The 21321-nt window shown below is 48.2% G+C and overlaps 1 protein-coding gene across 50 annotated transcripts in view; it reads left to right on the top strand.

Moving 5' to 3' along the window:
- Window positions 1-21321, top strand: part of SORBS1 (sorbin and SH3 domain containing 1) — a 208338-nt gene that overhangs the window by 178256 nt on the left and 8761 nt on the right. For 28 of the 50 annotated variants that reach the window (XM_032491233.1, XM_032491239.1, XM_032491236.1 and 25 more), the window contains 8 exons: window positions 228-395; window positions 4200-4246; window positions 6036-6150; window positions 6276-6401; window positions 7611-7805; window positions 9596-10369; window positions 20334-20393; window positions 21113-21171. In XM_032491233.1, the coding sequence (XP_032347124.1) occupies window positions 228-395; window positions 4200-4246; window positions 6036-6150; window positions 6276-6401; window positions 7611-7805; window positions 9596-10369; window positions 20334-20393; window positions 21113-21171 (1544 nt within the window). The remainder of the gene's footprint in view (window positions 1-227; window positions 396-4199; window positions 4247-6035; window positions 6151-6275; window positions 6402-7610; window positions 7806-9595; window positions 10370-20333; window positions 20394-21112; window positions 21172-21321) is intronic. The other 22 variants (XM_032491272.1, XM_032491246.1, XM_032491251.1 and 19 more) reach the window with 6 other exon arrangements.

The following is a 21321-nucleotide window of genomic DNA, read 5'->3' on the forward strand; positions in this document are numbered from 1 at the left end:
CCTCCCTGTGCTCCCCAGGTTTCTCCTGTGCGGTGCTGCCTCCTCCCGACCCAGAGCGCACAGGGGGTGGTTGCAGCGGGAACATTGTGATTATGGCCCTAAAGCCCCTCCAACATCTGTTTCCTCCCTATTGACCCAGCACCTTTTCCCTTAGTTGTTTTTGTTGGCAGTTTTCTAATACCCTGGACCAGATGATTCACAGCCCATTTTGTGCAATTTCATGGCAGAAACTTTTAGCGGACCAGAGACGACTTAAGCGCGAGCAAGAAGAGGCCGATATTGCAGCTCGACGCCACACGGGCGTCATTCCAACGCACCATCAGTTTATCACTAATGAGCGCTTTGGGGACCTCCTCAATATAGACGATACGGCAAAAAGGAAATCTGGGTCAGAGGTCTGTTTTGGTCACCTCGATCTGCTGCTTGACCCAAAGCAATATTTGCCCCGCCTCAGCATTGCCTTCTGTAGGCCGAGTTAGTTCTCCAGACAGCATCTGTCATCCTGGCTTCCCTCTGGCTTGCTTTGGCTCTTCTCTGGCTGGTCGGTGGACATGATGCCCATTATGTCCTGTACTCTGTATGTCCAAGCATGCCTGGCTGTAGGACCGGGGTCTGCTGGCACACACCCCAAATGCATGCCTTAGAGCATCAGCTGCCCTTCATGAGTCCGGTCCTCTCCATCCCGCATTTTATCATATTGTGTTGCCTGTGCATTCTGCTTAGAAGCCTGTACCTTAGTCTATATGCATTAGTAGCTACGGTGTGGACAATTACAAGACTCTTCTTTGAAGGGATGGTTTAGAGGAGCTTGTATTACATACAATACTGCCGCTCAGTGTCCGACGGTGAATTAATTGACTAATGGGGTCAAAAGTGCTGAAGCCTAAATGAAGAATTTTGAAACCCAAAGAGTTTTGCAGCTAGGAGAAGCCATGGCGGGAGGGTAAGAGCTCTCTGAGAGCAATTTCCTTTGTTCCCTTAATTTTGACGTTCCTCAGCTGAGATTATGAAACTTAATACTGTAAAAGAATGAGGAAGCACAGGCCTTTGAAGTGATTTTTATCTAGGCCTTGGCCTCCTGCAAGAGGGTCAACATGTTGAAATTCTTGTGCTGGCCAGATGCTGCTTCTTGCCCCAGCATCTTTTGTGTCATGTGACCCTTGAGTAGCCCTGCTGAAGATTAGCTCCTTTGGGGAAGTGTATGTGTCTGGGGCTTGGTGGGTGGGGAGACGGGGTAGTGACGCTGAATTGTATACAGTCTTGGAATCTTTCCAAGTAATAGCTAATTAATATTCATGTCTCTATCTTTTGAGCAACAGAGGTACCACTGGCTGTTCATCAAATGGTTTGGGTTTTAAAGAAATAGGTGTCTGTGACAAAGAGAAAACAAGGAACTAGATTAAAAGAAGGAAAGCCAGGGAGGGGAAGGAGACTCTAAGGTGATGGAGAAAAAGAAATGTAATAAGGAAGAGGCAGAAGCTATCAAGAGTTACTCAGAAGCAAGGGAATGACAGCCCCCAGCCCCCAGCCCCCAGCATTCCAGCCCCTCCAAACCAGCCTGTTCTGAAGGCTCTGATGATGGGTTATCCTCATTCACAGGCCTGCCTGGTTACGAGTGATGGAGAAGATGAGGATGAGCAGAGGCCCTTCGGGCTGCATCCTCTCACATGTAGATAGTACAGCAGATGAAATGCGACCAGGGCACCATAACCATGGGCAGAGGCAGGCAAACTGCCTGAGCGGCCCCGCCTCTCTTCTAGACCAGTGGCTCTCAAACTTGAGCACATCGGAATCCCTTAGGGGCTGATTGAAATACAGTTTGCTGGGCCCTATCCGTAGTTTCCTGTTCTGGGACAGGGCCCGAGACTTTGCATTTCTGAGCCGTCCAGGGACCTCATTTTGAGAATCACTGCCCTAGATGTTGACAGACATGAGGAAAAAGAGACCAGCAAGTCCCAGGTGCACCGGGCTTCGTAGATGTGCTTCTGTCCCATTCAGCAGAGTTTAGGTGGCCACTGATTCCATGCAAGACCCTGGGAGGCGGGCAGAAACAGGACCCAGGCTGTGCCCTTGGGAAGCTGGCCCTCTAGTGGAAGAGGCACCCTCGTGTAACAGTTACCGCTTTTGCAGTAAGTGACACAATGCTGTGGGAACCAGAGGAGGGAAAGATGGATTTGGCCTCGGGGACAGATGAAGATAAACAGGGAGAAGGTGCTTTGTAAGGCAGTGACAACTCAGTGTATCTTAAGAGGTCAGTGGAATCAGTGTTTCTCAGTCTTGAGTCATGTATGGATTCTCTTCAATGAAAAAAAAAAATTTCACCAACCCAATTGGGTTGACCTAAGCCAATTTACAAATTAAATAGTAAGCCATACACCTATATAATTTTGTTAACTTAGATGAAAGATGATTTTGTTTTGCCTGCACTCGGTTGCCACTCAGAGTGTGGATACAGTGCTATTTTGGTAACATTTTTGAAAGTTCACACAGCTCTGCAGCTGGCTGCCTTGAGGTAATGCCCCCACAGTCTTTTTTTTTTTATTGGAATCATGTTGAAATTTTTGTCCTTATAATGCTGGCCTTCTCTTGTGAACTTGCCATTTATCGTTAACTCCATGTTTGTTTTTCTTATTTGCTTACAACTGTTCGATTATGCTCTTTGGTCACAGACGGACACAGATGCAGGCATTGAAATTCTGTGACATTGGTTATAAGGTCGACATCTAAGGTGTACGCATACAGGTAGATAGATGAAAACATCAGTATGAAAATGCCAAAATTAGGAACTCCTGTGGAGAGTTCATGGCTGTTAAGGAGACCCTGTCAAAACCCCAGCTGGGGGAGCCTGGACTTTAGGGGCCTTTCTCTAAGGGGTCGAGCTCTAAAACTAAGCTTGATGAAGCTTCTAAATACTATTTTTTTTTCCTCACCTAGAGTCTCCCATTTTTTCCTCTCTGCTTGGTCCATGCCTTCTGATATCAAAGAGAAAGTATGTAATTTAATTCTCATCGCATTGTTCCCTAGACCAGAAAGTCATAGCAGTTGACAAAGTCGGGGCTCGTGGCTGGGGAAGAAGCCCACCAGCAGCCAGTGCCAGTGTGTTCACGTGGTTTCTCCCCTCCATCCTTCTCTTACAGAAAGTAGTTAAAATAACTACTTCTAATGGTGGGGAAGAGATGTGCAAATAAATACCATAAGTGAAGGTGAACTTTCTGCTCTTTCTGCTGGAATCGGAGGTGGAGATATTCCAGACAGAAGGGGTGTCTAGACAAGGTGCAGCAGACAGGTTTGCCTAACTGGGACAGGAAGCGTGTAACAGGAGATAAAGGCTGTGAGGTGCGAGCGGGGAGCAGTGACCCCCAGGCCTTACCCCAGCTCAGGAGTCAGAGTTGATCTGAGGGACAGTTGAAAGGCTCTGCCAGCCTCAGAGCGGGAAGTGATGTGGTGGAGGTATTTGAGGAATGTTATTTGTGCTGCCAAGTGACCCTAGATTAGCGTGAAGAGATCTGAAGTCAAAGGAAGCTTTGTGCCTGTAGGAATGAGAGGTCAGACCGGAGTGGGGCTGTGGAGGGACAGCGGGAGGGCTGGCATGACTGAATGACGGACCTGATGAGAATGTGGAGGCTGGGTCTGTGAGGTCTGGGAGGAGAGGGCTCCCCAACAAGAACGGAAGCGTTGGAGAAAGAGCCTGAGCTCAAGGCTTTCTCTGTCTGGCTTTTTGGATGATTTCACAGACCATGAGAAATAAATAGAAGTTGGAGGTGATATGAGAGGTTCTTCAAGGCTTCATCTACATGCAGGTCGCAGTTTAAGCCAGGCCGATAGAACATGTTACCCAAAGAGTAAGACAGTAGATGAGGAATGGCTTTGGGCTTCTGGCTGACTGTTTTTTGTCTGTTTGTGTTTTTAATAGCCGTGGTCAGCTTTGGGAGCCAGCATTTCAGCTTTAGGACTTTTCTAACCCTCTCTTCCCCAAATCTGGCCCTCCTTAGGGAGATGCTCATGCATGGCATAGTTGACCAGACATCCATCTCGTGTTCTGTTAAGGTCAGACAAACAGAATTTTGCCCAGGCCTCTACACCAGAGTAAACTGGTTAGGGTGGATTTTTCTGCTTTGCTTTCCGGAAAGTTGTGAAAATGTGTCCTTTTCATTGTACGTGAATTGTGATTTTAACTTGTCATTGTTTCTTGTGTTTAGATGAGACCTGCCAGAGCCAAGTATGACTTTAAAGCTCAGACACTAAAGTAAGTGCCACCAGTCCTATTCATTTATTTTACCTCCCTCTTTGAAACACGGAAGTCCACACAGAAGAGTTGAAGAAATAACAACAATAATTAAAGAAAACAGTAGTTTTATTGAGTTTACTATGTGCCAAGCACCGTTCAGAGTACTTTACATATGTTAACTCATTCAGCTCTCACTGTACCCCTATGGGGTTGGTGTGATTATCATTCCCCTTGTGCTGATGGGGAGACCAGGGGACTGCGGGGCTGCCAGTCCTGCACATCCACGTGTCCTTAGTTGGGGGTGAAGGGAGGGGGGAATTCAGAACCCTCCCAAGGGGGGCTACGGCAAAAAAATGTGGCTGAAGACCCTTCATTCTTACGGAGACGGATGCCCCAGATCCCCTTCATGGGCCTCTTTTGGGTTAGAATCCTGCCTGCCGCTGGGAGACCCACATGGGCTGCCTTGTTCTTTCATCCAGCACAGTGCTGACTTTGCGTGAGGTTTTCCAGATGTACCGCAGCAGTTTAGCCAGCGTCCCTCATGCACCGTGGGACTTCCTGGCACACTGCAGGGCGGGCACACCTCCTCCAGGCTGCAGTCAGAGATCTTGCTCTCCATGCTATGGTTTGATGCAAATGGAAAAGATCTGGGTCATTTTTTTAATTCAAGATAACTTCAAGTTACAGGGTTTTTTTTTTTTTTAATAATTTATCTCTTTGTTTCATTTTTTCAAATGAAGTCCTGGTTAGAGGTTATCATATCATTATTGAGGCAAACAAAAGGATGTCTGTGAAAAAGCTGAAAAAAGGCATGAAGAACATTTGAAGGAAAATCCACTTTTCTTTCCAAGATCCCTTTTCTGTGTTGAAAAGGAAGCACAGGAACATTTACTGTTAGCTGTATAAGAGAAACCATGCTGGCTGTTTTATTTGTAGTTTGTTGCCAAATTCTCCAATAACCCTGAGTTAGCTCCTATTTTCAGATAAGGAAAGTATCTCATAGAGATGAAGTATCTTGCCTAAGGTCCCAGAGCCAGTAGATGGTATAACTGGATTTTGAACTCAGATCTGGTCATTTCAGAGCCTGTCTCTACTACATGATGATAGATGGATAGGCTGGACGGATGTCTGAATGGATAGAATGACAAAAGGATACCAGTTTGTCACACATAATTTGAGGGCATTTCAAATGTAATGGATAATGAGGTCATGCCTTGCTAGGGCATAGACAAGGGCAGTGAAAATATCTAGAAGGAAACGTTTTTCACCATTTAATCAAAGCAGTTAAGACTGCTGGGTGCATCACTGTGTGATGCATAAATATCTGAGCATAAGACGACATTGACCAAAAATACATTGAGGCAGCAGCAAACTATTAAGGAATCTGAGCACTTTTGAGTGGTAGTCAGCTTGAAAGTTAACCTTCAGCCCACCAAAGACTGGGAAAATGCCAAATGTGCTGTAATTTCCTGAATAGCGGGGTTCTTGCTTCCAAATACAGAGCCCCCTCTTCTGTAGTTTGACCCCTTTGACCTCATTTGAAGTCTCCTTTTACTAAAACACTGAGCATCTTTTTTTTTTTCCTTTAAATTGAAGCATAGTTGATTTACAATATTGTGTTAGTTTCTGGTGTATAGCATAGTGATTCAGCTTAACACATATATTTTTCATATTCTTTTTCATTATAGGTTATCACAAGATATTGAATCTAGTTCTCTGTAATATGCAGTAGGCCCTTGTTGCTTTGAGCATCATAATATTACACCTATAGGAATGTCCACTAAAATGCTGACCCTTCTACCCCCAGGGAGCTTCCGCTGCAGAAGGGAGACATCGTTTACATCTGTAAGCAGATCGATCAGAACTGGTACGAAGGAGAGCACCATGGCCGGGTGGGGATCTTCCCACGCACCTACATTGAGGTACCGCAGCCCTTCTCTCTAAGGAGTAGCCCTGTCATGCCCAGCGCAACATTTACTTAACTTGTGTTTCGTCTCCTTCTTTCCTGTCATTTCCCTTCTCCTTCGCCTCCCTTTCCCTTTCTCAGCTTCTCCCTCCCGCCGAGAAGGCTCAGCCCAAAAAGCTGACACCAGTGCAAATCCTGGAATACGGCGAAGCTGTCGCTAAGTTTAACTTTAACGGTGACACGCAAGTAGAAATGTCCTTCAGAAAGGTAAGCCACCCTCTCATCCCTCGCCTGGGGGGTAGGGGGACGCTGGGGGGCGCTCTTCTCCTGGGCATGTGGCATGGCGGGGGGGGGGGCAGTTGGTCTGGCAGGGCTGTTGGCCATGTAGTTTGAGAAGTTAAATTTTTCCAAGCCATGATTTCCTCATATATGAAATGAAGATAAATGGCCCTCTCCTAGAGCTGTTGTGAGAGGATTCACTGAAACCCTCAATATGACACATGGCATCTCATCTGGTTGATGCTTAGTGGACAGGAGACGCCAGCGTTACCATTGCCTTCAAGGCGCGCAGCACGCTTATTCTGAGCACGGTTAGGCTGTGCAGAGATACTGTTCTTCTAGGAATTCACACACTCTCTTTACATATGCACATTCTCTGGCTGGCTGAAGTTATTAAAGTTACTAATTTTATTGAGGATTGAAGGAAGTGAGTACACGCCTTGGGAAAAGATGAGCTCCCTTATAGAAAAGAGAAACGCCGGAAGCAACATGATTTCCCTCCATCAGGAGACCAATAATTAAGCCATTATATGTGTGTACAATAGAGCATCCTGCAGTGGCCATTGAGCTGTGCGACGCCGTTAAAAATGTAGACTGGTATTTCTTGATAAAGGGGGAGATTCACTCTGTGTTATTAAGTGTTAAAAAGTAGGTTGAAAAAGGGAACACAGTGCCTATTCAGTTTTCCTAAGGAAAAAGTATGTGCAAACCTTATTCTCATGGAATTATCTATACCAAAATATTGACAGTGGTTACTCCCAAGTGATAATATTATGAGTAATGATTATGTTCTGCCTTATGTTTGTGTTTTTAATTTTCTGTAATGATACAGGAAAAAATAGTCATTCGTAAAAAGAGAAAGAACCCCCAAAACCTTTACCTTCGAGAAGATTGGATATCTGTCTGTTTTGCCTTAGATGAGTCAGAAACCCTACATTTGCCTGTTAGCTTTGGGGAATGAATTTGACCTTCTCCTTTATCAAAATATTTAAAGACCGAGCTGAACAGCATCCAGGTAGCTCTACTGCTGTTATCATCTCCACCCCAGTGCTGTTAATTCCATCCAGGTCTAGCCAGGAAGGTTTTTCTGAACAAAGGAGGGGACAAATAATGCAGGACAGCACAGGGTACAGGCAGGGGCCTCCATCGTGCTGAGGCCCAGTAGGACAAGGACCCCTGCCTTGCCGTGTCTTTTAGGGCGAGAGGATCACACTGCTTCGACAGGTGGACGAGAACTGGTACGAAGGGAGGATCCCGGGGACGTCCCGGCAAGGCATCTTCCCCATCACCTATGTGGACGTGATCAAACGGCCACTGGTGAAAAACCCCGTGGATTACATCGACCTGCCTTTCTCCTCCTCCCCAAGCCGCAGTGCCACTGCAAGCCCTCAGGTACCTAAGCTTCTCGCCACTGGTTTTCACCTTCAGCCTGACAAACCTCAGTGCTGATGGTTCACAGCCCCTCTGGGGCAGTTTCCCAGCACTGTGATTAAGAACCGTCTCCAGCCGTGCAGCATGTATGCACCAGGGTTTGTTTTCATGTGTACAAATGGCATTTTTCAGGAACTTGGTGGGAGAACTATCTCAGAGGGAGAAGAAGCGCTTAAGGTGATTGATTGCTCTGGGGATAAGATGATTAGGGAAAGAGAAGTAAGGGTAATTACCACTTGGTCCAAAATTGTGTCCTGTGCGGGGAGGATATAGCTCAGTGGTAGAGTGCACGCTTAGCATGCATAAGGTCCTGGGCTCAATCCCCAGTACCTTCATTAAATAAATAAATAAACCTAATCACCTCCCCCCTAAACAAATAAAAACAAATAAATAAATCTAAGTTTAAAACAACAACCACCATCCTGGGAGCATCCCATCCAGGGTGAGGCTGTTGTCTGGGTACCACCCTTGACCATACATGCCATGGCCAGTATGGCTCTCTTGGTCATCTTACTAGTCAAGATTGGCCTGCAGAAGACAAAGATTGAGAGAGGGAATTTCACATTTTCATCCTTAGGCACGTATACCAGATTCAGAGGAGTCTTTGCAAGCAAGAACCAGGTTGGAAAAGGACTTAGAGCATCTCTGTCTATACTGGGCTGAAAGGAAGTAGATTTAGAGGCATAATAGGATCTTTGCTTCCCTGAACATTAATTATGAATAAACTTGTTTTAAAATACAAGTTACTCCAAACCCATCCCCACATTCCCAAAGCCAAGAGAAAAATCAGACCTCGGGTACAGGAGAGGAACAGTAGGATGACTTCCTGTGACATAGACTGACCATACCCCTGGGTAAGTTACAGGAAGGGTGGCCAGAGGAATGAGAGCAGGACCCAGGGACTAGCATGACACCTGAATGGCCTTTTCTCTCATTCTCCAATCATTTCCTCCTCTCCCGCCTGCCATTGCTGACCCCCTAGGAAATGGTTCTTGGTAAAAGGTGTGAGATGGGCTGACCCGGGGCATCCTGCACAGTGAGATCCAGACCCTGTGGTCTCGTGGGGAGGGCGTGAGATGGGTGCAGGGCTTTCTACTGTGTAGGAACGTGGGGAGCTCAACTAGATTTTTCACTTGACTGTAACCAAGCACAACTGTAAAACAAGATGACTAGAGTGTGCATACACCTCTCTGGAAGGCTCTTTGCTGAGCCCCCTAGAGAGAATAAAACCCCAGGTAGGGCCTGGGCAGTAGTGGCAGGCCTTTTTAAACTTTTTAAATTGAGGTATGGTTGTCATACAATATTATATTAACCTCAGGTGTACAACCCAGTGGTTCAGCCAGGCACCTTTTCTCCTCATGGCTCTGGGTCAGGGCTTCATTGGCAGAGGTGGGTATGTGGGGTGGGGCAGGAGGCTTCCAGGGGGCCCCTTTAAAACTCTGATTCTGCAAACCAGCTGGCACCATCTGTACCAACCTGGATGGGACCTTTTCTCCCGTCTCCCTCCCAGGCACATCTCCCGTCTTCACCTGCCTGCACACACTCGCCCATCCGCACACACGCACCCACATCGCAGTTTCCCTCCCAGCCTAACCGATCCGCTTCTTTTTTGGACACCAGACTGTCCTGCTCGTCCTCTCCATTTCATTCCTCTCCTTTGTCCCTTGTGATTATTTTCCTCCTTTCTTCTTTTGCTGACACTTGTGCCTTTTGCTTCTTTTGTTTTCCTCTCTCTCTCTCTTTTTTTTAAGTTTCCTGGTCCTAGCAAGCTCATCACGCCAGCCCCCTCATCTCTGCCCCACGCTCACCGAGCCCTATCCCCTGAGATGCAGGCTGTCACCTCTGAGTGGATCTCACTGACTGTAGGGGTCCCGGGCAGGCGCCCTCTGGCGCTGACCCCACCCTTGCCTCCTCTGCCCGAGGCTTCAGTCTACAGCACTGACCCCCTGGCCTGGTTGGCGAGGCCCAGCCCCTCCCTGTCCCTCAACCTCCCCTATTCAAGCTGGTCGGACCGGTCCACCCCACACTCGGCAGTCTCCCCACTGGCCCTGCCTCCTCCACACAAAGCCTGTTCCCTGGTGCCTGGTGCCCAGGGCTCCCTCCATGTCAACGGAGACAGTGGTACCCATGTGTCACCTCTGGGGCTCCACCAGGATAGCTTCTCCCAGCCGCAGCCTGGGAGTTCTGACAGGGTCATCTCGGAGCTTAGTGACGCCTTTAGCAGCCAGGGTAAGCAGCAGCCGTGGCGAGAAGAAAGAGGACCACATGAGAGGAAAACAGAGAGGGAGGCAGGTGAGACATGCCCAGGTGGACCCGCCATCTCTAAGAAGAGCTGCCTGAGACCTTCAGACGTGGTCCGGTGCCTGAGCACCGAACAGAGACTCGCAGAGCTCCACAGCCCCGAGGAGAGCCGGCCCCGCCAGTCCCTGGGTAGCCCTTTCCCGGGAAGGGAGGCCAAGCACACAGAGCTGCATAGAGGTGGCGAGCAGGCCGAGAGGAAGGCCGCTCGGACTGGTGCGAGCCAGGTAGGCCTGCAGCATGACCGTGTGTGCCCTGGCGTCTCGGTCGGCAGGGTGGGCCAGGCGTCTCACCCCCTGCTGGGTGGATGCCCGTGCGACCCATTGGCTTGCTTGGGAACAAAAATATGACCCAGGAGGGAATGGAGGTCTCATCCATTAAGGTGTCAGGGCTGGGATAGTTGGAGGCAAAGGACAGCCTTTATTCTGGCCTCTCGAAGTGATTCAGCAGTGACCTCCACATTGGATATCTCCTGGCCTGGTGCAAAAGCCCATGAGTAGGAGGGCCCAGCCGTGCTTTGGAGATCATCCTCGGTTTGCTCTAACACAGCTGAGAACACCAGGCTTCGGTTTGGCTCCGTGTGGTTTGGTTTTGTGTGCAACGCGCTTTGTTTCCATAACCCGTGGCACTCTCTGCCTGCCAGTGCCCAGCCCCGTCAGGTCTTCGTCCTGTCTCGTGTTTGTGTGGGAGCGCAGGGCCTCTGTTCACTGATGAGCAAATGCCTTTTGGTTCTGGGTGGGGGAGCCGTATAGGCCCAGGGCTGGTGTCCTTGAATGGGTAAGCCAGGTTTTTAGGTGAGTGTCCCATTTTCTCTCGGGGTCAGCTGCAAAGATTTTCGGGTTTGGACCAAGGTGGCCCTAGGGTGTTTTGAGGGCTGAAAAATTGGGGCTGGCAGAGGTGAACTTGGCAGTTAGATCCTGGTGCCAATTTTGGCTATGCTGTTTAATACCACAGAAGACAAAACTTTGGGCAGCTTCTCCAAAGTAGCCAGGTTTGAATGCCTGCTCACCTCTCCTGTCCAGTGACTTGGGAGTTACTCCCACTCTCTGGGCCTCAGTTTCCTCATCTGTAAAATAGAGATGGTAACACCTACCCCATAGTCTGGTTGAGAGGATTCCACAAAGTCATGCACGTGAAGTGCTAAGCACAGGGGCTGGGAACGGAACATGTCAGCGCTCTGTAAATGGAAGCTATCCACTTTGGGTACTGAGAACTGAGAACATTCTGGAATATTTTTTTGAACCAGATGGAATTCTTGAAGATGTCTCCAAACCATTTATTATCTCCTGTATACCATGCCCACGGTAGACTGTGCTTGATCCTCAGACCTGCAATCCCAGTTTCCCTTCCAGGTGTCACTTACTGACTCAGTGTATTTATGCCAGGCCTGTAGACAGCAGCCTCTGGGCAGGGTCCAGGGGTCATGGTGTCCCTGCCCTTGAGAAGCCTTGTGCGTCGGCGAGAATGGTGGGCACGGTGGTGGAGGTGTGCTCCGGGGCTGCAGGAGCAGAGGCCTGCGGCGCTGAGTGTGGGGCTGAGGAAAGAGCAGTGTCTGGGGAAGGCCCTGCCTGGCCTCGGGGCAGGTGTTCCTGGAATGCGTGTTGGGAGAGGGAGAGAAGGGTGCATCTGATCAAGGAAAGAATAGTTTGTTGGGGGAGAGGGGGTGACGTGGCCGGCTGAAAAGAAGTAAATGTCTCAACACAGGAACAACTCTGTAAACGTTCTAAGTCAGCCCACAGTGCTGGAGCCCTCGCTGTCAGCGGTGAGTCATCGCGGCTCGATTCCAGGACCCCGTGTGTACAGGAAGTGTGCAGGGCACTTGGCCGAGGTTAGGGGTCTACACCTCCCTCTTCCTAACTGGGAGAGGAGGGGATGCTCTGGCCACACGGAAGGCCAGGCTTGTTGAAAATGGATTTTCCTGTCTTGATGGGCCTCCAGACCCCGCGTGTACCCCTTCCTGTCCCCTCCCTTCCTGCTGCTCCTCCAGCACGAGCCATTCTCCACAGGCCTGGCCTCGCTCCCTGCTGGGAGCTGGGCGGTGGTGTGACAAGGGCTCATGCCCACACACTCTCTCCCAGTCCCCTCTGCCTTCCCCTCCTATAACTGGAAGCGGGACGGCAACCCAGGAAACCAGGTCCTCGAAAAGAAGCTGTCTGCCTCTGGAGGCCCCTTGGGATGACGGAGCTGAAGATGGGAAGGACTTGAATGACAGGTGTTCTGTGGTGGCCCAGGCAGCATGACATGACCTCAGGCCACGTCACTGATTTGGATAAAGGCATTCCAGACTAGTTTGTGTTATCTGGAAAATGTGAGCCGCTCTTGTCCTTGTGGGGCGGGGACCAATAGTTCAGTTTTGTCATTGCTGTTGGGAAGCTCGGTTGAGTTGACTGGTATGTAGACAGGATTTTGCCTGAGAGCCTCAACTGAAAGATATTCAGAAATGTTATGACCGTTTCCTCTTTCCTTCATGCGTCTAGAATGTTCCAGGCACTGTGCTAAGTGCTGCAGGAGACAGAGAGGGACAGATATCGCCAGAGGCTCCCGTTGGCTCTCAGGAAAGTCCTCCCTCATGGGCTTAGAAGGCCCCATGTGATCTGGTCATTTAGACAGCAAGCCAGCCTCACTTGCCAAAGCCTCCCCTGCTTATGTGCCTGGAAAATTCCCATCTGTCCTGCACTTTTCCACTTAGATGATACTTCTGCCAGGAAGCCTTTCCTGACAACTTTTCCCTCCCCCTGCAAGACTGAATGAAGGGCTGGACTTTGTGCTTTCACAGAGCCCTGCATGCGACCTAAGCAGGCACTTATCAGCTCTACCGTATTGGTCCCTTTGTCTGTCTGTCACCAGAGTATGAGGGACCAGGACACCTGATACGTGGAAGATGCTCAATAAATGTATGTTGCGTTTTGAAAGAGAAGATACAAAATGACGGACCCCCAACTAAAGGAGTGTATGCTCTCCACGGGGGGGATAAGGCATGTTCACAAATCCTTACAATGTAGACAGGGAATGAGGGCCACTGACAGTTCACTCTGAGAGCTTAAGAAGGGAAGAAATAATCGGCAACAGGAGGGGGAAGGTAGAAAGACTTCTGGAGAAAAGTGGCTTTTGATCTGGGGCTTAAAGAGCTGGGAGTTTTATGATAGGTAAACAGCAAGAGGGCAGCATTCAAGGCAAACAGATGACCCAGCCAAGGCCCCAGGGGTAGGAATGTGGTAGGGGGTGGGGAGTCCTGAGCCCCTGGTTTGGGTGAGGCTTAGGTGTCACAGGTGGAGAGAAGGGGCCGGGAGCAAATCTCAGACACAGATACTGATCAGCGCCTCCTAACCTTGTGTCTGGTCATCTTCCTCAAGTCCTGTGACCCTTGCTAATTGGTCGCAAGAATTCCCTACTTGGTGCTGGCCCCTCCTCTGTGGCTTTCCTTCTCCTGAGTCACCTGGACAGCCTGTCTGTGCCATTCTCTGCAGATGGGAGAGCACTTCCTTGTGAAAGGGTCTGACTCTTCTTCACTCCTCTGTGGACTCCCGAACCGATATCACATTGGGTTGGCTGCTCATGTTTTAGGCAGACATTCTCAGAAGGCGGTGCATGAAGTGCAGGGGGTGTTTAGAGGAAGCCAGGATCAGACTCACTGGAAAGAGCGCTGCACTGAAAGTCAGCGTCACCAGGCTCTGGCCCCAGCTCAGCTGCTGTGTATCTCTGGGTGAATCACTTCCCTTCTCTGGCAGCTTCACTGTCCATAAACAAAAGATTCAGACAAGAGAATTAAAGTTCTTGTTAGTCTGTGATGAGCTAAAAATCCTGTGTGCATTTCAGTTAAAAGGAGAGAGAAGAACAAATATAAAATTTCAAGTAGGGGGTTTGGGATAGATCTGTGGACCTCCACAATGGAAAAATGAAAGTGTTTCCTTATATTTATTTTTTGAGGGACAACTTAACAAATTGGACAAAAACATACAAAATGCCCAAGAGTTCAGAATTTTCAGTCAAGTTCTTGGATTTTGTTGGGTATAAATTTGGCCAAGAAGGTTTAGGACAATCTGTCAAGAAAGTAAAGGGGAAGATGGTCTTGGAAATTGTCACCATTAGCATCATCCAGTATTTACCGAGCTTCCCCAAGATGGGAGCACAGTTTGCTGGCTGGCACCCAGCCTTGGTTTTCAGGTATTCCGACAGCTGGTGTGAGAGATCCTCATAGAATTTCTGAATTAAAAAGTATCCTTAAAGATCATCTACTCCAGTGACTCGTAACTTTCGCTGGACCATAGAACCTTTGAGAAGCGGAGAATTCTGAAAAGCTGAGGATTCTAGGCTAGTGGTCCAGGGAGGAGAGTGGCGCACACACAATTTTGTATAAAGTTTTAAGAGATTCACACCTGAGTCCATCTGGGAGCTCCCTAGGAGTCCAGGGACCCCCCAGGTGAAGAGCCCCTGGTCTATTCTACTTTTACAATGAAATGAGAAAACTGAGGCCTGAGGACTGTGAAAAAACTTGTGTGATGGGCCCCAAAGAGAGGGAAGCCAATCAAACAGTATAAATCTGAGGGCATGAAGTATAAATAGAAGTATTCAGAAAAGCTGTGTGTCCTCAAAGTATCTAAGAAGCCTAAGAACAAAGCACTCTACAGCCTTAGAGAAAGGAGAGGAGAGAGGGAAACCCTCTCAGCTGACGACAGAAAGATGTGCTTTGGCGAATTCAGAGGGAAGGTCCCTTACTGCCTGGCAACTAAGTTAGTTCCCACAAAGAGAACAAAGGCAGAGGCCTGCTTTGAGCATGGAAATGGGAAATAGAAGGGAAAGCATGTGCTGCAACTGACAAGAACAAAAAGGAAATTTAAAATGTTCAAATCTCCAACTAAAAGGGGGAAACGTTTTCCTTTGACTCACTCAGAAGGGAAATCTCTAAATATATACAGAGGGTATTCAGCAGTGTACGGGAAGGGGAGAGACAGTGGCCACAGTTCCTACAGAAATAACCAGCGGGAACTCTCTCCACACCTAAGGTGTAGGGAACGGAGCCCTGAAGCTGCCGTGTCCACCCCTATGCAGGTAACAGGACAGATGGCTGATTGCAGTAGAAACCCGCAGGCCCGCTGCAGAGCCCGGGGCAGGTGAAGGTGGCCTCTTAATCAGCACATCCCTCCAGCTCTTCTGCTGTCTCCCCCGGGCAGAGCACAACCCGCAAGATCAGGTGGGAGGTGTGGGATGTGGAGTCAGAGAGACCGGGTTTCAAATCCTGGTCCTTCAGTCCCCAACTCAGTCCTGTTGGGTCTTAGTTTTGTAAGATGAGGTCTCATGGAGATGCGTGCCTTTAGCACAGAGCTGGGGACTGGGACTCAAGAAACACTTGTGTGATACCGAGACAACAGGGAAAAGAAACAAAAGTAGTTTATTTTATCCTCCATTCCCCTTGAGAAAGAAAGTAGAAGATGGAAGAATCCTTTCACTTTGGTTACACAAATCCAGAGCTTAGAACACTGAGAATTTGTATTCTGTCCATTAGTGCTGCTCCCAATTCTCACCTTGAGTAGTCTAGGTGGTGAGCATTTGAATTGGTTGTAGTTAGTTTTATATCTAAGCCTGGGATCTTCTTCTTAAGAACTCAGTGGAGTCTGACGATTTTGCGGGTCCTGTGTGGCGTTTCTTAGAGCTGACACCTCGGAGCCTGAACCATCCAGTTCTTCCAACTCCTCCGATAGGGTTTGCCTGTGGTCTTCCAGGAGCTGCAACTCTTCTTCCGTTGAGTGAACCCCTCTCCTTCCACATTGCCAGACGTGAGCTGTCCAGCCACTCTCAGCGCTACAATCAAAAGCCATCCGCCACCCCATCTCCAGTGGGCAGTGAGTGGAGTGCTGCCTCTCTCAAGCCAGGGCAGCCCTGTCCAGTCCTAGTTCTCAAGTCATAGGATGCACACTAATCACTACGTTAGAACTTTTGAGCCAAAAATAATGTTTATGGAAATCATGTCCAAGCCTCTTATTTGACTAAGAACTTGAAATCCAAAGAAGTTAAGCATTTTGCTCAAAAGACAATAAATGACTGTGAGAGCCTGACCTGGAACCCAGTGTCCTGCCTCCAAGTCCAGTGTCCCCAGAGAGGTGGAGTCTGAGAAGACACTGGCTGTGAGATGTTGTCTCTGGCACGGACAGGTTGGGAGAACAGACTCGTGACGCTTCTAGAGGGGCTTGGCGTCACGCGGAGGTGGACTTCCTGTCCTGTCCACATCTCCAGGACTTCCTGCTGGCCTCTGGCCTGTGGGCAGTTTATTTTGGGCTTCAAGGCTTTGGCACACACCCAGAGCTGGAAGAGGATGCTTACTAACTCATGGTAGCACCAGGTGTTTTGGGGATCTGGAGGGATTAACAGCCCCAGGGAGGCTCGGGTCAGGTTTCTGAGGGACTTCTGTGAACTGGAGGTAGAAAGGCAACAGGGCAAGGACACCTGCATGGTGGCTCCCTTGGGAGACTGTAAGAGAGCTCCGGGCCAAGAGGGCCCACGTGTGTGTATGAGTGCAATACGAGAGAAAAGCGGCTTCTGGATCAGCAACTATCACCTGCTTAGTGTTGATGGAGGAGGGCAGTGCAGTGCAGCGTGAGGGGTGTGTGTGTGTTGGGCACGTGGCTCTTTTTCTAAACGTGAAAAACTGGAATGTATTTCCAAGAGTCTGAAATGTACTTGGCATGAGATAATAGTCCCTTTGTCCCTAACCCTATCTGAGGTCCAGGTTAGAACTTTGTGTGCTTTTAGGCTTTAAGAAGGATGTACACGGAGACCCAAGGAGGGTTTAGAGCAGCACTGCCAGCAGGACTATGTGAGTCACATATATAATTTTAAATTTTCTGGTAGTAAAATAGAACAGGTAAAATTAATTTTAATAATTATTCGATTTAACATACCTAAAATTGTATCATTTTAACATATAATCAGTGTAATAATTGTTGAGATAGTTAACATTCTTTATCTTGTACTAAGTTTTTGAAATAACTTTGTAAAAAGGGTGACTACACTTATAGCATATTTCACACTGGCCCCATCTCAAGTGTTGAGTGGATACATGTGGCTACCGGCTACCATACTGGAGAGCATAGGTTCAGAGAAAGAGATACATGAAGCTGTACATGGTTAGAAAATGGATCAGGCAAGAAGAAACATACACCTAGAGGGAAGAAAATCGGAAGGTAAACAGCCTTTGAAGTGAAAGACGAGTCCCTGTGAAGGGTGTCAGTGGTTTCCGTCTCCACCGAGGGGTACCATACCCACCCCAACCCCCCCAAAAAAAATCCTGTTTAGATTTAAATCAAACATAGAACTGAAGTATATAGAATGCACTTCAAATAGGGAGAAATTGAATCTTCACTAGCAGGATAAATATTTATATTGCCTTCTTCCTTCATTTATTCCACAGATGTTAAGTAAGGAACCAGGTCTCTTCTCAGGGATGAGTTAAGTTTGTACAGAGGTGAAGTTTGTCCAGATGTGCAGGCTGTGATGATGATTATCCTCTGGTCTGGATATCGCCTGATAGCAAGGAAGGTATTAGCTGGGTCAGGATCCCTTTTCAGTCCTGTGGATCCTTGAGTTAACGATCGGGTGATATCCATTACTATGCTCTGGACCTTTTACATGAGGAAAAAGTGTTTAAGAGAAGTTACAGTGCCTGTTTTCAGAAGCTCGGTGTTCCTATTATCCCTCCCCCAGCTGTCCCATCACGAGACGGGAGGGAGGTGGTGTGGCGATGAGACCTTGAGAGGGTCAGTACTCAGTGGCTTCGCCACCTTGGGCAAATCTTCAGACTTCCCTGAGCCTTAAAAAAATTTTTTTCTGCCCTCACCCAAGTCAAAGGGTGAGTATACAAGTCAGGTGAGGTAATGGTCCTATATGAGCTTTGAAAGCAGCTTTAAAAAAAGGTACATTACAAAAGAAAGGGACAGTACAGTATCAGTTCCTCCTTACTGTGTCTGATTCACCGAATCTCTTTTAAGTGCCAAGTATTTGCTAGATGATTGATTCCAGTCACTCCTTTGGGATTAAAGTTGACTGAAAGATGCTTGGGGGCTTCTGTAAGCTGTGGAGATAATGTCAGGAGATTGTCCACATCCTCTGTTTGTACTATACTTGACCTGAGGTCGGTAGGCCACCAGCTGGAGTTTGGAAATATTTTTGGTCTTTACGAGAACTTTTATTTTCATGAGGTGCAACCCAGACTGACACGCTGTAGCCACAGAATCTCAGTGCTGGATAATTGAGGTGCTCTGCAGCCTCACTCGCCGAGCAGCAGTGTGGGCACCACCAAATAGAAATGAGCGGTCCCAGGCTGCACCCCAGATGCGTCAAGTCAGAATCTGCATTTTAACAGGATCCCAGGTGATACCGACAGACACTAAAGTGAGAGCAGTGCCTGCAGTTCCCGTCTAGCAGTAGTTCACAGCCTCGGCAGGAACGGCCGCTGGGACAGGCAAGTCACGTCCTCTCCAGGCAGCCCGTTCTGTTGAACAGCTCTCACTCTGAGAATGTTTTCCCTTCTGTCAAGTCAAACTCTCCCTGTAGGTGTCACCCACTCAGGGCTGTCACTTCAAAGCCCAATAATAGGTGCCTGGAAGAGTCATTATGTTCCTTTGCTTTGCAGAAACCTTGATCCAGGGGCTGGATGGGTGGTGAGTGGGGCCACACAAGGTCACTCCCAGTCACCTGGCAGAAGCCCACAGGTCCTGAGACATTTCCTAGGGAGCAAAACCCTTGCCGTTCTCTCTTCTTTTACCCCTGCCAGAGTCTAGGGGGGCTGGTTTAAGGGATTGCAAGAGGGGGTTTGGAGAACTTGAAGTTTTCCAGAGGATGAGAGTGTAGAAGTGATGGAACCTGCAGGGCCTGCTAACAGATGAGACATTTACAGCAGAGATGAGCAGGATGGCCTGGTGTGGTGGGGCAGCTTTACCTCTCGCTAGCTGTGTGACATTGGGGAATGTACTAAACCTCTGTGAGCATTGGCTTCCTGGATTTTAAAAGAAAACGGGATGATAAGCCCTGTCCTGCATATCTCCAGGGTTCCTGTGGGACTCACTGAAAATGTCAGTAAGCACACTTAGTAACATGGGAAATGGTCCAAGGATGAAAGAGAAGGTCCAGTGGGACAGTAGGTAAATCCACAAGACTAGTCTGCCATTAACTTGCTGTGTGACCTCAGGGGAGGCCCTCACCCTCTCTGGGCCTCTCTGTGAAACAAGTGGGTCATATACAAAAGATCTGAGTGCCATTCTGGAAGGCCCTGGAGTTACTGTGACTCATTGCTGTTATTGCACATTACCTGGAGGGTTTCTCCAAGGATGGCCTTTCAAATATTTATTTAGGGAGAATTATTACAGCTTGGAATTGAATCCTCTCTGGGGTAAATAATTCCAAACACTTTTCTAGTGAAGGCCTGTCCTCTACTGTAGGATCCTTACTTAAAAGACAGGCCTGCTTGGCCATGACTGCACCTTGCCTCCATGTCAGCATGTGGTACCTGAGCTGGTGAGTGAGGAGTGATGGTGTCATTCCTCCAGCTGTGTCAGGACACACCATCCTATTTCTGGAAGCAAGCTCTGCCCTGTGAGATACCCGAACTCCTCATACTTAGCTGGAGTGGATTGTGGGCAGATTTTTCCTGGGGAATTAGTCTTGTATAATTACTAAGAGTTTTTCAAAAGCGTTCTCTTTTCTGGTTTTTATCAGTACCGGAAAATGGCACAGGTTGATAAGTCTGCCTTGCCAGAGGAGGCTCCCAGTTGGCACAGTTTCTGAAACTGGCTTTTGGTACAGCAGCTCTTCCATAGACACTTGCCAGCTGGGAGCCAGGGGCCCAGCGTGTGTGGTTATCGAGAGACATATTGGGACATAACTGTTCCTCAAGGCAGCCCTTCTGTGTCTCCTTCCGGCCAGTCTGGGGTCCCTGTGTTGTTCACTCTCACCGCACTGTAGCCATGCTCCCAACTGCCCATTTCATTGCCTGGATGCCTGCTTCTAACTCCGTACATTGCATTTTCTCCTCCACACCCACCGTGTTGTCGTGGAAACTCCGTGGCCGTAGGCCGCGAGTATCCGGTGTCGTCGAGTGTGATGGTGTGGTATGTGTATTTGCTCACACTTTTATTTTGACTCCTTTCCAATGTGACATCTGCTAAAATGTCTCCCTTATGATTTGCTTGGTGATCACAGCCTTCTCATCATTCATTGAGAGCAGGACCTGATCTCACAGACTCTGAAAAGAGCTATGTGGTAAGATGCCTGTTGAATAAGACTGTAGCTTTTCTAAAGAGAACCCTTCCTGACTTCTAGAGTCTAGGCCGGAGTGATGCCTGGTTAACGCACAGCCATTACTTACAAGACCTGTATGGCTGTTGTGGTTGAGAGTATAGGCCACCCTCTCAAAAAAAAAAGCAGAGGCATTTCGAGACAATATTGTTATTTACTCTGCCTACATGTGGGATTAAATTAATGTATTAGTGCATGATTTGGGGATACGTACTTGCATTTCTATCCTGAAGTTATTCCATTTGTAACAGTTACTCACTAATTACAGGCTTTTATGCTGCTGCCTTTTTTTTCTTTAATATTCATACTAAATCCCAAATTCTTCTGTATTTTACCTGTTTCTTCCATGCTTACGCCTGGATCCCTCCTGTACTCCACTACTGGAATATCTATTTTTTTAACCTGGATCTTCAACTCTGTTGTTTCCTTGGACTTATGTACATCGTCTGGAATGTTACATCTCTTCCTCTCTTTCTTCTTCTTTTTTTTTTTTTGGTCCCCATGTTGACTGTTTTATGGGGGTTTCTGGAAATCGCGGGGCCACCTCACAGGAAGCAGTTTGCAATGAGATCATAAACATTGCCGAAAAATCTGTCCATTACTGCAGCACTGTTTCTCATCCCCTTGACTTTCATCACAAGGTATCCCCTTCTGACAATAAATCATCTCTAATCATTTCTCAGCAACCTCAAGCCCAGCAGCGAAGAGTCACCCCAGACAGGAGTCAAACCTCCCAGGATTTGTAAGTATACTTGGCAAAGCTCGGTTCTCGTGCTCTCAGTAGACTGTTGGCCTTAGAAAGTGGGTCATTGACTCACTATCAGGGCCACCATGTAGGGGATGAACCAATCCTCAGCTTCTCTGAGGGTTTCTAGTTAAGCCCATGTCCCAT

This window comes from Camelus ferus, chromosome 11 (genome assembly GCF_009834535.1).
Source record: "Camelus ferus isolate YT-003-E chromosome 11, BCGSAC_Cfer_1.0, whole genome shotgun sequence".
Classification (NCBI taxonomy): Eukaryota; Metazoa; Chordata; class Mammalia; order Artiodactyla; family Camelidae; genus Camelus; species Camelus ferus.